This window comes from Balaenoptera acutorostrata, chromosome 7 (assembly GCF_949987535.1).
Source record: "Balaenoptera acutorostrata chromosome 7, mBalAcu1.1, whole genome shotgun sequence".
NCBI classification, from domain to species: domain Eukaryota; kingdom Metazoa; phylum Chordata; class Mammalia; order Artiodactyla; family Balaenopteridae; genus Balaenoptera; species Balaenoptera acutorostrata.
In genome coordinates, this window is record NC_080070.1 from 102,943,832 (window position 1) to 102,957,988 (window position 14,157).

Genomic DNA, 14,157 nt, shown 5'->3' on the forward strand with positions numbered 1-14,157 from the left:
TCTGCCTTTCCCTTTTATTTATTTAACAATACTATTGTTTTCGTTGTTAGAGCTTCTAGCTAAAAACAGAGCAGAAAGGCTTCTTTGTAAAAACCAAAAACCAAAAACCAAACTCATTACAATTTTCCACATCTTACTTTTCTAGATTGTTCAAAAATCCCCTTTCATCACGAAAATTCTTCTGCAAACAGCAAACACATAAGATCTTTTAGACATTCATTCCTCTTGATTTCCTCCTTAGAAGCATCACATTTTCAATCACATTTTAAAAAATCACTAACATCCTAACAACCAACTGAAATAAAACATATCGTTAAAAAAAAATTGGGTGTTTTGTTTGTAATATGGCATTTATTTTACAATGCACATATTAGGTCAAATCGTAAGAACAAAAGCATCTTTCCCCACGTGGAGCTCCCACGGAGTATGCACACAGTTTATTCTCAACTCAATAAGCTCTTTCGACCAGTTTTCATATACCTTCCATACCAAAAGGCATACCTACCACTATGGCTTGTAGTGACTTAAAAAGAAAAATTGAAGCATATCATTAAGAAAAATGCTGCAAGATGTGTCTATGAGAAGGACTGCAGTTGTTAAGGCAAGGGGTGTATGGCCTTCTACAGGCTGCCTGGGTAATGCCTGGCCTCACCCTGAGAGGAAGTCCCCGTTTTGGAAAGCAGCTAGCTCACACTTGTTTGGGGTTTGTTCTCTTTGGAGCACTCCTGGCTTTAATGTTCTTCTTGGGGCTGGCTGGCTTGGGAGCAGGCGGCTTCCCCTTGGGTTTCGGGGCGTTGCTGCGACTGGTGCGCCCCGCTGTACGCTTCTTGTCCTGGATTGTCCTCTGCTGCTCCTGCAGCCGCTCTTCCCACTGCTGGGAGGCAACGTGTACACATGACTGTCAAGTACATCTCACCCTTTTATGCTCTTAAACTAATAACCAAAATAATGCAGATTTTCACTGTAATATATTCATCAAGACATCCAAGATTATAATAGCTACCCTACCCTACGATGGTGAGCATGTATCCTGTACCAGATGCTTTGGAAAGTGCTGAGTATATGGTGACATCTTGACAAGCAATCGTTTCGTTGAAACAACAGCCCTTCTAGGTGGACACCACTGTCGTGACCCGGAAACAAGCACAGTGATGTTATTCGCAGAAAGTCACACAGCCGACAAATGTCAGAGCTGGAATTCAAATTCACCAGTCTGACTCCAGAGTCCAAGGCCCTAGCTCATGCAATTTTTCCCATAGGCCCTCTAATGCAACTTTCCTATACAGCAAAGCCTTCTAAAAATGCTTTACCAAGGCTAAAAGCAGAAACTTTTCCAGCTTCACTAGAAAGTTAGAGTTTCTTATCACACTTATGGGTTCACCTAACTCTCTTACATCCAAAGGAAGGTAGAAGTTCCACCCACATCCAGTAATCCACTCAAGTGTTAGCTACCCAGAGCCAATGAGAAATGAGTCATTCTAGATATTCAAGTCTCCGTGATAGAAAAGGATTTACTCTTTAAATATGAAAATGTGTAAGAAAAAAATGAAAAAGTGAGTCCACTTGAATAGACATTACTTTTCATTATAACACATAAATCCCTACTTTGTTAGAGTATATTTCAATTAGCAAAATATTTGAACATGACCATAGGCCAGGCAGTGGAAATACAGTGAAATGAATGAAAAACACTGTCCCCACCCTCCTAGGGCACAACTCTAGTCTGTTCTAAAATAATAAATCCATTACTGTATGTTGTTATTACATGATTATATTTTCATATTCTTAAATTGGAGTATTTGCTGTCAATGTGAATGACCCAAACAGCTATGATTCTTGAAAGCTTTCTTTCCTCTCAACAATGTCAGGTTTTTATGGTAGCCTTGCTTTCTAGATTGAGTCATCTAATCTACTGCAGTTTTGGGAACCAGATAAACAATCTTGCTAGAATTTTCTGTCCAGTAAGACCAAGCGTGCTCCTGAACAGCTCATGAATGTTTAGCTCAGATGCAAGAGCAGGGTTTGGTTCTGTTATTCAGAAATGCACTCAGTAGGAGAGGCTGTGTTGAAACTACCATCTCCAAAACTCAGTATTAATATACACTCTCCCCTTGCCCAGGAATTTTTATACCTGCAAACTAAGAGAACACAGGCAGCAGCAGTATCTTTTGTGAACGTGGAAACACAAATTCTCCTGCATATATCTAAACATATTTTCAGGAGAAGGGATGCTTTAAAAATTCCACACCAATGACCTGATTTATTTAGTTCTGCAATGATTTCACATCTCTGGGAAAAAAATTATTCTAACTCCTCTGAGTTGCCAATATTTCTATGATGTTACTACTAAAATTATGGGTTTGGCCACAAAAGTATTACTTTGTGTACATGATTTATTTTGACAAGAGTCTTAAAATTATTTTAAATACAGGGAAAGATTCTGCTTTATAGAGTGATAGGGTGATTTTTAAAACTAGGTATTCACACCCCTACATGTATATGTCTGTATTAATCCCACTGGATATTAATTCTGTTAGAGTACTTGACTGTTTGCTGAAACAACCAAAAAACGAATTTAATCTGGAAATAACCGGTAGATCAGTATTGAATGCAACCAAATCACCTTTGAAGCTAAAGAGAAATTTATGATAGAAACTCCAAGTGAGAAAAAGTATTCTCCTAACTACCTATTCAAAAGACAAATACTGCTGCTATTGTTGGCTCCTATGATAGCCTGGAGATGAAAGAATGTGAAGAATTCCCAAATTCTATAGAATTTCTTTACATGCATTCAAATCCATATTCCTATTTTTGCTAATTATACTTACTATGGATCTTTTACTAAGTTGATCTCTCCATTTTTCAACTAAACAATTTTCAAGAAGCATCATCCTGAAAAAAAGTAATTTATCTTAATAAGCAATACTTATTATGAAAGTAAGAAGTTCAAAAATACAAAAAATTGTAAAAAAAGTCTTCACTGTTAACCCCACAATTCCCCATTTATATTTTATTGATATTTCATTTCATTCTTCCTTGTACCTATATATATTTTTAGATCACACTGTATATTTAGATCACACTGTATATTTCCTTTTAGCATTGTATGCATTTTCTGATATAATTGAATAATTCAAAAAATGTAACTTTCATAACCATATAAATTATAACTATGGATAACCATAATATATTTAACTATTTCTCTACTGTCGAACTTCTTCTTCTGCTTAGCTATTATTATTAGCATTGCATTGAATATCGCTAGTGTGCACTGGCTAGTTATATCCTTAAGATAGATTTCCGAAAGTAGAAATCTGGGTCAGAGTATGTATTTTTTTCTTGAGGTTTTCAATGCATAGTGCTAAATTATTTTCAAAACGGCTGAACTTTCATTTAATTCACCAACACTAAGACTAGGTAAAAATGGAATCTTGTTTTTATTTGGGTTGCAGAATTAGGAGATAAATATTTTAATGCTTATTTACTATTTGTACTTCTTCTGCAACTTTGTATAGATTTACAGATATACGCGTATTTCTATATTTTAGCCTTAATGTTTTAAATATTAATTTATATGAACTTTTTATAGAGTAAGATTACTATTCTTTTGTCATACCTGTTGAAAGTACTTTTTGTCTTTCTCTTTTTATTTTTGATTTTTATGTACACAATAGTGTCATCAAATATGTGCATTGACATTTTCCCTTGTAATTTCTTACATTACTTTTATGTTTACAAACGACTTTGCTTTGCAGATAGCACACATTTATTTACCGAACTTTATCCTTTTTGATTAGGTTTTTAAAATATTTACCTCTTTAACCCATTTGAAATTTATTTTAGAGGACAAAGTGAAAATGCATACTATTTTTCCAAGTAAAGCTATCTGCAACATTTAGTAAATAAGAGTTTCATTTCTATTGATTTGCCATAGTTCCTTCATGATACAAGTTCTTGTATGAATTATAATCTGTTGCAAGACTTTTTCCTCTGCTTTATTTATCTACACATCTACTGTTGCTCTGCATGGTTTGAACTAGCTTTATACTAGCCTTGCTTGTCTCATAAGGCACATTTCCTCTCATCCCTCTTATATTCAGAACCTCCTTTACCTGCCCTTACCAGTTTATTCTTCCAAATGATCATTAGCATTATTTGTGAAGACATAAATCTCAATCATCCATAAAATTTTTACTAGGATTTTGATCAGAATTACACTGTCTATAAATTAAAGGGAAAATGACACAAAGGCTGCTATTTAACTCATGTATAACCCATTCACCTGTGCAGCGACCCAGCACATCCCCAGAACTGCTTCTAGTACTGGAGCAGATGCAAAAGCCATACAAGAGACCAGCCCAGAAATATTCATTCAACATTCATTCACTCAATGTCTTTAGAAAGACAAGATACAAGCAGCAAAACAGCTTTAAAATCAAGAACACAAGGAATTTTGAAGATGGTACTAAGTACTGATAGACTCCAGAACAAGAAAGTATTCAAGTGAAGTCAGTTTCAAAAGGTTTTTTTTTGTTTTTGTTTTTTTGAGAAATAGAATCTTGAGCTGTATCCAAAAGAAACAGGTGAGCATTATTAATGGCAGAGAATCAAAGGGAAGACTTTTTATATAAAAATGAGTAGTTCTGCTGGAGAAATAGATTGCAGCAAGTTATGGGACTCAGTCTGGAACCTGCACTGAAGTGTTTGATTTTTATATTGTAAGGACTTTTTATATTATAAGGATAAATAAAAAGATGCTAAGGAAAGATGTGTGGGGAGACACACCTTCAGCTAGAGATACGCGTGTAATAGATGTGTATGAGTGTGCACGGGTGTGTACGTGTGTGTGTATGTAACACTCCAACCAACAAATGTAGTAAATTCAGTGTAAAGAAAATCTGTGGAAGTATAGTCTCAAATGGCCATTTTTCTTTGATTTGTAAGTTATTAAAGAGACCTTAAAAAAATTCAGTATTTGCCACACTAAGATTGATTTGAAAATAATTGGTTTTACTCCAAGTAATATATTTGTCTATAAGTTTTTGAAATCAGGTAATGAATTCTGAAATTGATTTTTAAAGAGTCCATTCAAATACTCATATTTCCATTTTTCCTTAATTCTATGAAGAATTAATCGATATTTAGGAGATACGATATCCTAACCAAGGCATCTATTAAAACTGATTTTTCAAAAAGCTAGCGCTGTTTTTTTTTTTCTTTTTAAACCATGATTAAGTGGAATTTTATGTTTTTCCTAGGCAGTGTGTAATTTTTTCTGCCCCTCTGTGCCTACCGTGAGCGCCACTCATAACACATGATGAGAACGTCTTGGTGGGGCAGGATGTGAGGACACTGGCAGGACGAATTCGTAATGAGTGGGACTTGAGTTCGAGGGATGGGTGATGAGGACTTGAAGATCTCTTTCACATCCACCACTGTAGTTACTTCATTACAGCCACTCCTCTGCACAGCTTTTATTTTGGCATGAATGACTGCAATTGAAAAATCGATATGTGTTATTGAAGCTTTGGAGAAAAATATGGATGGTTTATTCCTGCCAACTCCTGAGTCTCTCTTAAAGAATCACTCCTGTAATTATGGTCATGTCCAAGCTGCCCGAATGCAGGCAAAAAAGCCCACACAATCATGTGCTAAATGTAAGGCCTCGCATATTGTCAACAATGTCTTAAAAGTTCTGAATCATGCTGCAAGATGGAAAAGTAAATTCACAAGCAGGCTTAGTCTGGGATCTGTCTTTGGGTCAGTGACTGCTCCACATTGGGCCACAGAGAGGGTTTGAATAGAGAATCCCATGGATCCTTCTCAGCCCTAAATTTCTATAATTCTATGATTAGGGGTTTTTTTGGGGCCAGAAACATATCAGGAAATTTAGTTACATAGAATGTCGATAAAATTTTATAGAAACGATACTTGCTTCTACTCTGTCTTGTAATGATTTTAAGTGAGAATCATATATTCTCAGATTCAGAAGCCACCTGAAAGTTTGTATGGTTCCATCACGCATCTGCTGCTTGAACTCGCTCTGCTGCAGAGGAAGTTATTACAGTCATACCATTTTTGCACCGGAAGGAGTCTCTGAAGACTACTGTTCTCAATCCTTTAATTTCCCAAACTGCCCAAGCAGGGTCCATGGTGGGTAGAGGTAGAACTGTTATTACAGATGGCTGGTAGTATCACTGTCTCTGATCCTGCTTTCAATTCTGACTCTTTTGGTCCCTTGCTATTACTGCCTGCCGTGGAGTTGTAATCAGCTGAGGGTGGCTCTGTCTTGGATTCCATCCTAGGAAGCTGGTTTATGAAGGAGCTAAGGAATGTAAATAGAAAATGGTTTCATCATCAAAGTGGTTCTGAGGCAATGATGCCCCAGAGAACAGCATGACAGTGAAACTGAGACAGGACAACTAAGTAACTAAGCTGGATCATGTCAGATGAGGGACTTCGTGGATCAGATTAAGATGATATCTACATAGAACAGGTTTAAAATAACAACAACAAAAAGCTACTAGAAAAGATAGTGTACTTTTTTTTTTTGGTTGAATTATGCACTTCGGCTATGTGTGATTCTAAAATCCGACAACCTAAATAAGAGGTTATTTTTTCAGACTTTTATAGTGCCATGATCTTCCTGCTTTTACATGCGTTGTATAATATAAAGGTTCTTATGATATAAAATTTCAGTTTGAAATATGGAAAGCTAAGTTAGCAAATAAAATGAACAGTTTTCCCCAAACAGTTTCTGTTATTTCAATAGAAATAATTTAAGAAATGCAAAAAAAAAAACCCAGAAAATAGCCCAAAAAGATATTTTAAAGGAACACATTTTTAATTAAATTTACTTTCAAATGATGATAGCAGAATTATATTTGCTGAAAACATTCAAAGTAGCATGATTGACTTATTCTCTGAAGAAAGTGCTGTCTGGGTCTTTCAAATAAGAGAAGAGGGCATTTAAGCTATGCCAATACTTAACAGCCATAGGATCTTGTGATTAACGTATTCCCACAATTTCTTTAAGGTGTTTAATATTTGTAGCTATTTATAGGTAAAAAGATACATGTGCAGATCTTAATTACTGGGTCTCTGGGCCTCAGGTCAAATCCATGGATTCTCACCCATCCTTCCTGCAGCAGTGAGATCTTGAGAAAAGTGAGGTGCTATCCCGGCTGACAGCACTTCTCACCAGGAAGTGGGATCAGGAGTCACACTGATCCACACCACTCTTCTCACCCGGGTAATTTACTTGGTTTTTACTTGGTTTACCCAGAAAAGCAAGACGTTTTTACAGTTGTTATTGTGCCACCTAGAACCCACATGATTAACTAGAAAAATCCCTTTTCTTCACTTCATGACTAGCAGACCTGGCTTTGTCATGTGCCAATGATTAACTAGAAAAATCCCTCTTCTTCACTTCATGACTAGCAGACCTGGCTTTGTCATGTGCCAAGTCCCCAACCCAATGGTTTCAGCAGATGATTTACCGTAACTGTAGTTTTTGCTCAGATACGTTGCCAGGGTCGGCTTCACCTTTTTGCACTTGCACCGGTCTAAAGAAGACAAAAGAGAGACCAAAAATTGAAAAAAAGATTCAGAAATCGCTCTGGGGAGAAGAAAGAGAGGGAGGCTTGAGGATAAAGAACTCACCAGGGCTTAGGCGTTTACAGTCAATGTCAAGAGGCCTTTCCTGTACCATCATGTCTGGAGTGATGTCTATCCACTTAACATCTGAAACACACACAGGGCCACATGGGTGTGGTCAGTGATTTGGTCTGTTCACCCAGCTGGAATAAGGAATCATCTGCAGACACTAACACAGCAGCGCGCACACACACACACACACACACACACACACACACAAATCCTGAATGGTAAAAATTGTACGTGATTGTCAACTACTTCTTTCATATAGACTCTCTGGGCTTAGGAAAGAAGACTTTTGGCTGGGACTGCTTATCCAGAACAAATTGATGTGAAGGCACGTCCATTTAAACTGGCTGATACATACAGTCAACCTGGATAAATTACATCATTCCATCCCAAATCTATTTTAAAATGTTGATTTTTCAAGTTGACAGTTTACACTAATCAGAATAACCCAAATATTTCCAAATCCCCACCTCACATTTTGCAGAAACAGTCCATAGGTACCCCAAACAAGCATAGCCCTGTATCATTTCTATAATTTAAGCAATGAATATGTTTTTTCTAAAACTCTGAATTAGAGAGGAGTTTCGATTTTTCCTCTTCACTTTACTTCTTCTCCTCCACGTTTTGGGCAATGCTCTGAGGTATAACTTCAGAAACTACACTAAAGCAACACCATAGTTTCTTTCAATGTGCAGCAACCTGGGTCAGGCATAAAAGGAGGCAAAAATATACTTAGGTTTTATTTCAAGAAGTGGATTTAAACCTGCTCCTTCTTCCTAGAAAAGCAGGAAAAAAGACCAAAGAGAAAAGAAGGAAGTGGTGGTTGAGCTCGAGTTGACTAAGATGCCACAGAGGTTGGCTCTGGGTCAAAGACTAAGAAACAGACGTCACAGTTTTCCAGGGCAACTAAATTTACAAACTGCACTCCTGGTGGGGAGTGAGAACTAGTACCGTTTTTTCAGAAGAGCTTTCAAGAGCTAACATTAAATGAAGAATCCTGGTGGGAATATTTTAATAATTAAATGATACACGTGAGGTACCTAAAGCTGGCTCAGATCCACCTTAAACCCTATATACTTGTTTACTACTGCTACTATTTTATTTTATTACTATAAACGAAAATGTCCCCAATGGTCCCCTATCTAAGCAAAATCGCCCACCCCTCCTTATGGGACATGGTGCTCCTTAGCTGCCAAAACTCCAGTAGAGAAAGCAGACTTTTCCCGAAGTCAAGTCACAGCCCTTCCCACCTCCTCCAGCTCTCCTAAGTGGAATGAGGGGCTGCTCGACCACCCGCTGGCAGCTGTAGGTGTGGCCGTCGGGTTCTCACGTGGCAGCGACAGCCCAGGGTGCCTCCTCACCCCCCTCGGTCCTTCCCCGGGCCTCACCCTCCGGGAGGTCAGTGACGATGGCCTCGGGCGAGATGCACACGCCCCGGTCGTAGACAGGCAGCTCGTCGCAGGCCAGGCTCTCGGGCCAGCTGTGGTTGTACATCTTCATGAGGGGCTCGCAGTCGTCACGCGCGCGCTGGCACACCGACTTGCACGGCTTGATGGGGTCGTGCAGGAACTCCAGGGTGCAGATGGGCGCGTACATGGCGCAGAGGAAGAAGCGCAGCACGGCGCTGCAGTTCACGTCCACCAGCTCCTCGTACTGCTCGATGGCCAGGATGGCGTTCTCCTGCGTGCTGTGGTGCAGGTGGTTGGGCATCCGCGTGATGTTCCAGGGCATGTGCCTGCACATGGGGATGCGCACCGCCTCGCACGGCGCGCCGCGCACGCCCAGCGCCAGGCGCAGCCACAGGCAGAGCGCGGTCAGGATGGAGAGGAGCATGGCACTGCTCTCCCGCGCCGCCACCCCGACAGGCAGAATGGGCCCTTCTCTCCCCGTCCCCCTAGTCTTTCTCTCTCCCTTCCCGAAGGAGGAAGTCCTTTAGGGCACAGGGGATGTGCTCGTCCCAAACTCTCGTGGGCAGCAACGCTGGGCCGCGGGGTCCGGCTGGGAGTATCCGCCGTCCGGCGCGCGCAGCACAGCAGCACCAGCCCTCAGCCTCCGGGGCGTGAACCCGCCCTGGTAGCTCCAGTCCCCGGCCCGGCAGCTCCGAGCGCAGCCAGCCCCGGCCATTGCGGGACCTATTTATCCCGCCACCTCCCCTGACGTGGGCTCGAGAACGCTCCCTTGGCAGCTGCAGGCGCGGCGCGGGCTCCCCCTCGGCCGCCCCACCCTCGGCCCTCTCCTGCAGAAGTGGTGACATCATCTCCTCCGGGCCGCAGCCCAGGGCTGGAATCCTGCATTCCCCCAAAGTCCGTCCTTTTTAGTCTAGCCAGTCCTTTTTCTCCAGACCAAGAAAAAGAGCCTCTGGCAGTCGTCTTGGACACCGGATCCAAAAAGGTGCAAGAGAGGATTTCAAGAAAGGGAGGGACCGCCTTTCGAGTCAAAGCTGAACTTTGCGCCCTCTGCCTTATGGGTTCCCCAACTGTAGAGTTGGAGGGAAATGGGAACTTCGCTGCTCTTTAACTCTGAAACATACCTGCTTTCTCCAGTAGGGGGCATGAGAATTGCTGAGCGGTGAGACTATCGTGTGGGGGGGAGAGTGCAGTTGGAAAGGAAAGGACACATTATATAAACAAACCACCCCGTCCCAGCCACGAGTTGTATGGAATTTGTTTTTGTTGTTATTATTGTGGCTAGTAGACGTTACTTTTGGCTCAAGTTTTTCCAGAATGGCCTCTGATCTGTACCTGCTCCAGAAACAGAACTGCCAGAAGGTGCAATAGCATCTTCCAGTTTGAGAATGTCTTCCATCCACCAACATCCCCTTTTCCTTCTCCTGACTCCCTATTCTTCTCTCCAACGTGAATGAAAGCAGAAAACAAAGAAGATTTTGGATACCACAATTTGAAAGATTTTTTTTTCCTCCTTCATGCCAAGTGATTTCCAACCCAGCAGTCTAACATCTTGATTTTTGATTTGCTTGGAAACTGTTACTTAAATGAAGAAAGAAGCTGTGTACCATGGAGAACAATGATGTATGTTTTGTTTTCTCTTTTATTTTTATTAGAAAGAGGTAGTAGAATCCACTGCTGGCTCAGCTATCCACAGAAAAGGGAGGCTTTATTGTTCCAAGTGTACATCAATCTTCAGGCAGTAAGATTTCTGGTATATGATATTTTCTTAGGGCATTAGAATATGAAAACATGTTATCTGAATGTTAATCTTTAAAAACATGGTTTAATTGGAAATCTGAACTTGAGGCAGACAGATTTTTTTGTCTCTAAAGCTTAGATCCACAAAGTTAGTTTAGTTTTGACCCTGATCAGGACTGGGGATTAAAATAGCCCAAGAAAGGAAAAGCACAACTGACATTTACTGAGCATGTACAATGAGCTCGGGGTAGTGCTTTAAATGCATGATCTTATTTTTTTTTCCCCCAGGAACATGAATCAAACACAGTAGGTTGAAAGGGTAAATGAGATAAATACATTTCAGGATTCACCCAAGGAGTCCAATTCTATTTTGTGGGAAGGCCGGGGTGACCAAATACAGGCAGGCCAATCTAGAGAGGTATTCCAGTTTTCTGTAGAACAGATCTCAAGCTTCAGAAATGCCAACGCAGGCTAGTGAAACATCAAGCGAGGGGGATAGCCCAGATGAGATCTCAAGCCATTTTCAGCAGTAAACTCCAATAGGTATAAATGCCTGGCTTAGTGAAAAAGATTTTCAGCCCAAGTTCCTACCAGGGAAGAAGATACAGTTTTGAGAAAGAGCTGGACTCCGTGTCCTTTTCCTGGAGTTAGTTGAGGAGGGCAAACTTGGGGAGGACTCAAACTTCTGCAGCCAGTTTGAACCTGCTGCATTAGTTTAGCTATGCAAGTACCAAATCGCGACATTTCAGGTGCTTCCCTGATGTTCGCAGATGGCATGTCCTTTAAGAAAGGGAGAGGAGAAGTTAAGAACCCTTCTCCATAAAGCTCTTTGCTTATCCCGTTAGGTCTGTTGGTAGTCCGGCCTTAGCGTTTCTAGGAGAGGGTGGCAGTGCTGAGGGATGCATCCGGAGAGTCTGTCAACCAGCCTCCATCTTCTTGCCCGGCTTTAGCACTCAATCCATTACCTCATACTTGACATTGATTTGCCAAAAGTTCACGTAACTGGGGAAGTTCCCCTGGTCAGTGGCTTCTCTCTGGTAGCTCCTTTTCAGTCTCCTCCAGGGCCTGTTTCTCTGCCCATCCTTTCAATGTCTGGGGTTCTCTAGGGCTCCATCCTCAGCCACCTTCTCACTCTCTACACTCCCTGCTGCTCCAGGTTGGCTCAACCTCGGCACTGTTGACGGTGGGGCTGGATAATTCTTTACTGGGTGAGTGGTGGTGGTGCTGGGGGCTGTCCTGCACATTGTGGGAAGTTTAGTAGTATCTCTGGTCTCCTCCCACTAGATGCCAGGGGCAGCTTACCCCCTACCCCACTGTGATAATCAACAAGGTCTCTAGATATTGCCAACTGCCCCCTGGGGGACAAAGTTGCCCTGGGTGGAAAACCACTGTTCTACTCTCCTCTCTGGCTTCAGGGACCACCTAGATGTCAATGGCTTCCACATCCAGACCTCTAGGCCTGCTGGTCTCTGGAAGTGTTTATCCAACTGTCCCCTGGGAATTTCCACCTGTATATCCCACAGTCATCTCAAAATCAGCCAACCCTAAACTGAATTTATCTGCTCTCACTCAGGGCTGAACTCCCAGTGGTCCAAACCAGAAACCTCTTCCTCTGAGTCTAAATCCTTCTCTCTTGTTCCCAACCCTTCCACCCTCTGCATTTCTACAACCATGGCCGTAGCTCAGACACTAGCTCTTGTCTGGATTGCAACAGTATCTTCCTTCTTCTCCCTGCCCTCTGCCTTGCCCTGCCATTCTCCACACTGACCTGGGGGAGCTTCCTAAGGCATATCCCTGATGATGCGCTCCCTAGCTCTACATTTATGGATGGCTCCAACAACCCCAGTATTAATAACTAACCCTTAAAATGGTTTTCAAGGCCTTGAGTGATCTGGCTCCGGACTACCCTCTGCTTCATACTTGAGCCCAAACATCACACTCATTTCCTCTTGTCGCCACATCTGTCTCTCATACAGGAACGCTCTCTCCCACTTTCACCTGCCTCATGCTTCTTCAACCCTGAAAGGCAGATCTAGCGAAAAGACTCTATAAACTTGGAAAGCAAGGCTTTGTTTTTTGTTTTTAAACAGTTGCTTTCTTTTTTCTTGATTCCATACTATAGATCCTAACATTACACCACCATAAACCCAATTAATTTTCTTCTTGATGATCCTAAACTCCCAGACACACAAACCTCTAGGCTTGTGGTATTGTCAAGTGATGAGTGAGGGGAGCAGTCTCACTGCAAATGTGGCCTCCAGGCATGTCCCTGAGTCCTCAGCCCAAGAGCAAGGGCCTATTTTCTAGTCCCCCAGGCTCTATACAGGGAGTGGGGGGCTGCCAAACGGCCATGATAAACGACTGGTGTCATTTCTTCAGGAAGGAACCCTTTTTTCCATTTTTAATTTGGAATTAGCAGGTGGCAATTTTGATAAAGGGACAGGGTACCTGCGGCACAGCAAGTGCTGAGGCCCTGCTTTCCCGACCTTGACCTCGAGTTCGTCCCCCAGAGTTGGTTACCCGTTGAATACTCAAGTTAGCAGAGAAACATTTCCCTTCTCATCGCTCCCCCCCGCCCCCCTTTAAAACACGGATGCCCGTCAGGATGCTAGTGGCACCTCTGCCACTGCATTTCCTGTTGGCAGCAGAGAGCAAGTGAAAACAGAAGCTGCAGCGGGCAGCGGCCCAGGCACAGATAGCTCCCGCACGATTCACCGGAGCTTCCACAGGGCCCAGGGCCCGGCTCCCAGGCCTTGCGCGTCCCCATCCCCAGAGCTGTAGAGGCCGCCGTCGGGACCGGCAGCAGCTTGGCCCAGACCGCACTCGGGCACACGGCGAGAGAGCTCCGCGCCGCGCTTCTCTCGGGCTGCTCAGCGCCCCCCCGGGCTCGGGCTGGGGCTCGGGGGGCGGCGGGCGCGGCGGACGGCGATGCCGGGACGCGCTCTCCTCCGCGTGGCCCGGGGGGCCCTGGGCGCCTGGCTGCTGGGCGGCCTCTGGGTCTGGGCGCTGGGCGGCCTCTGCGGCCTGGGGGCGGCGGCGCCGGGGCCCGCGGCCGGGGGCTCCCCGGGGGCTCAGCGCCCGTGCCAGGCGCCGCAGCAGTGGGAGGGGCGCCAGGTGCTGTACCGGCAGAGCACCGGGCGCTACAGCCGCGCCCTGCTCTCCTACGACGGGCTCAACCAACGCGTGCGGGTGCTGGACGAGAGGAAGGCGCTGATCCCCTGCAAGAGGTACGCGGGGCACCGGGGCGCAGGGCCCGGGGAGGGCGAGGTCGCGGGTTTTCCAGCCGCTCGCGGCGCTTCCCTCCCCTCCAGAACAAACTTCGCCGAGAGGATCGCTTGGGGACAAC

At 43.5% G+C, this 14,157-nt stretch overlaps 2 protein-coding genes across 2 annotated transcripts in view; one reads left to right on the forward strand and one right to left on the reverse strand.

Moving 5' to 3' along the window:
- SFRP4 (secreted frizzled related protein 4) lies at positions 1-9,892 on the reverse strand. The gene is made up of 6 exons (XM_007187754.2): positions 9,054-9,892; positions 7,663-7,743; positions 7,500-7,565; positions 5,294-5,492; positions 2,829-2,892; positions 1-874 (listed from the first exon to the last, which is right to left on the reverse strand). Exons 1-6 carry the CDS (start codon positions 9,496-9,498, stop codon positions 689-691), a joined length of 1,041 nt encoding a protein of 346 aa, XP_007187816.2. The 5' UTR covers positions 9,499-9,892; the 3' UTR covers positions 1-688.
- A 3,581-nt stretch (positions 9,893-13,473) lies between these two features.
- EPDR1 (ependymin related 1) overlaps positions 13,474-14,157 on the forward strand; it is a 32,747-nt gene continuing 32,063 nt past the window's right edge. The window contains exon 1 of the mRNA XM_007187797.2: positions 13,474-14,038. Within this exon, the coding sequence (XP_007187859.2) occupies positions 13,740-14,038 (299 nt within the window). The 5' untranslated portion in view covers positions 13,474-13,739. The remainder of the gene's footprint in view (positions 14,039-14,157) is intronic.

Coding starts and splice junctions, on each gene's coding strand:
- SFRP4 (XM_007187754.2), bottom strand. CDS start 9,498: ATGCTCCTCTCCATCCTGACCGCGCTCTGCCTGTGGCTGCGCCTGGCG. Junction 5,493..7,499: donor GAGCAAAAACTACAGTTACG/GTAAATCATCTG, acceptor TTTCAATTGCAG/TCATTCATGCCAAAATAAAA. Junction 875..2,828: donor AACTTAGTAAAAGATCCATA/GTAAGTATAATT, acceptor GTTGCCTCCCAG/CAGTGGGAAGAGCGGCTGCA.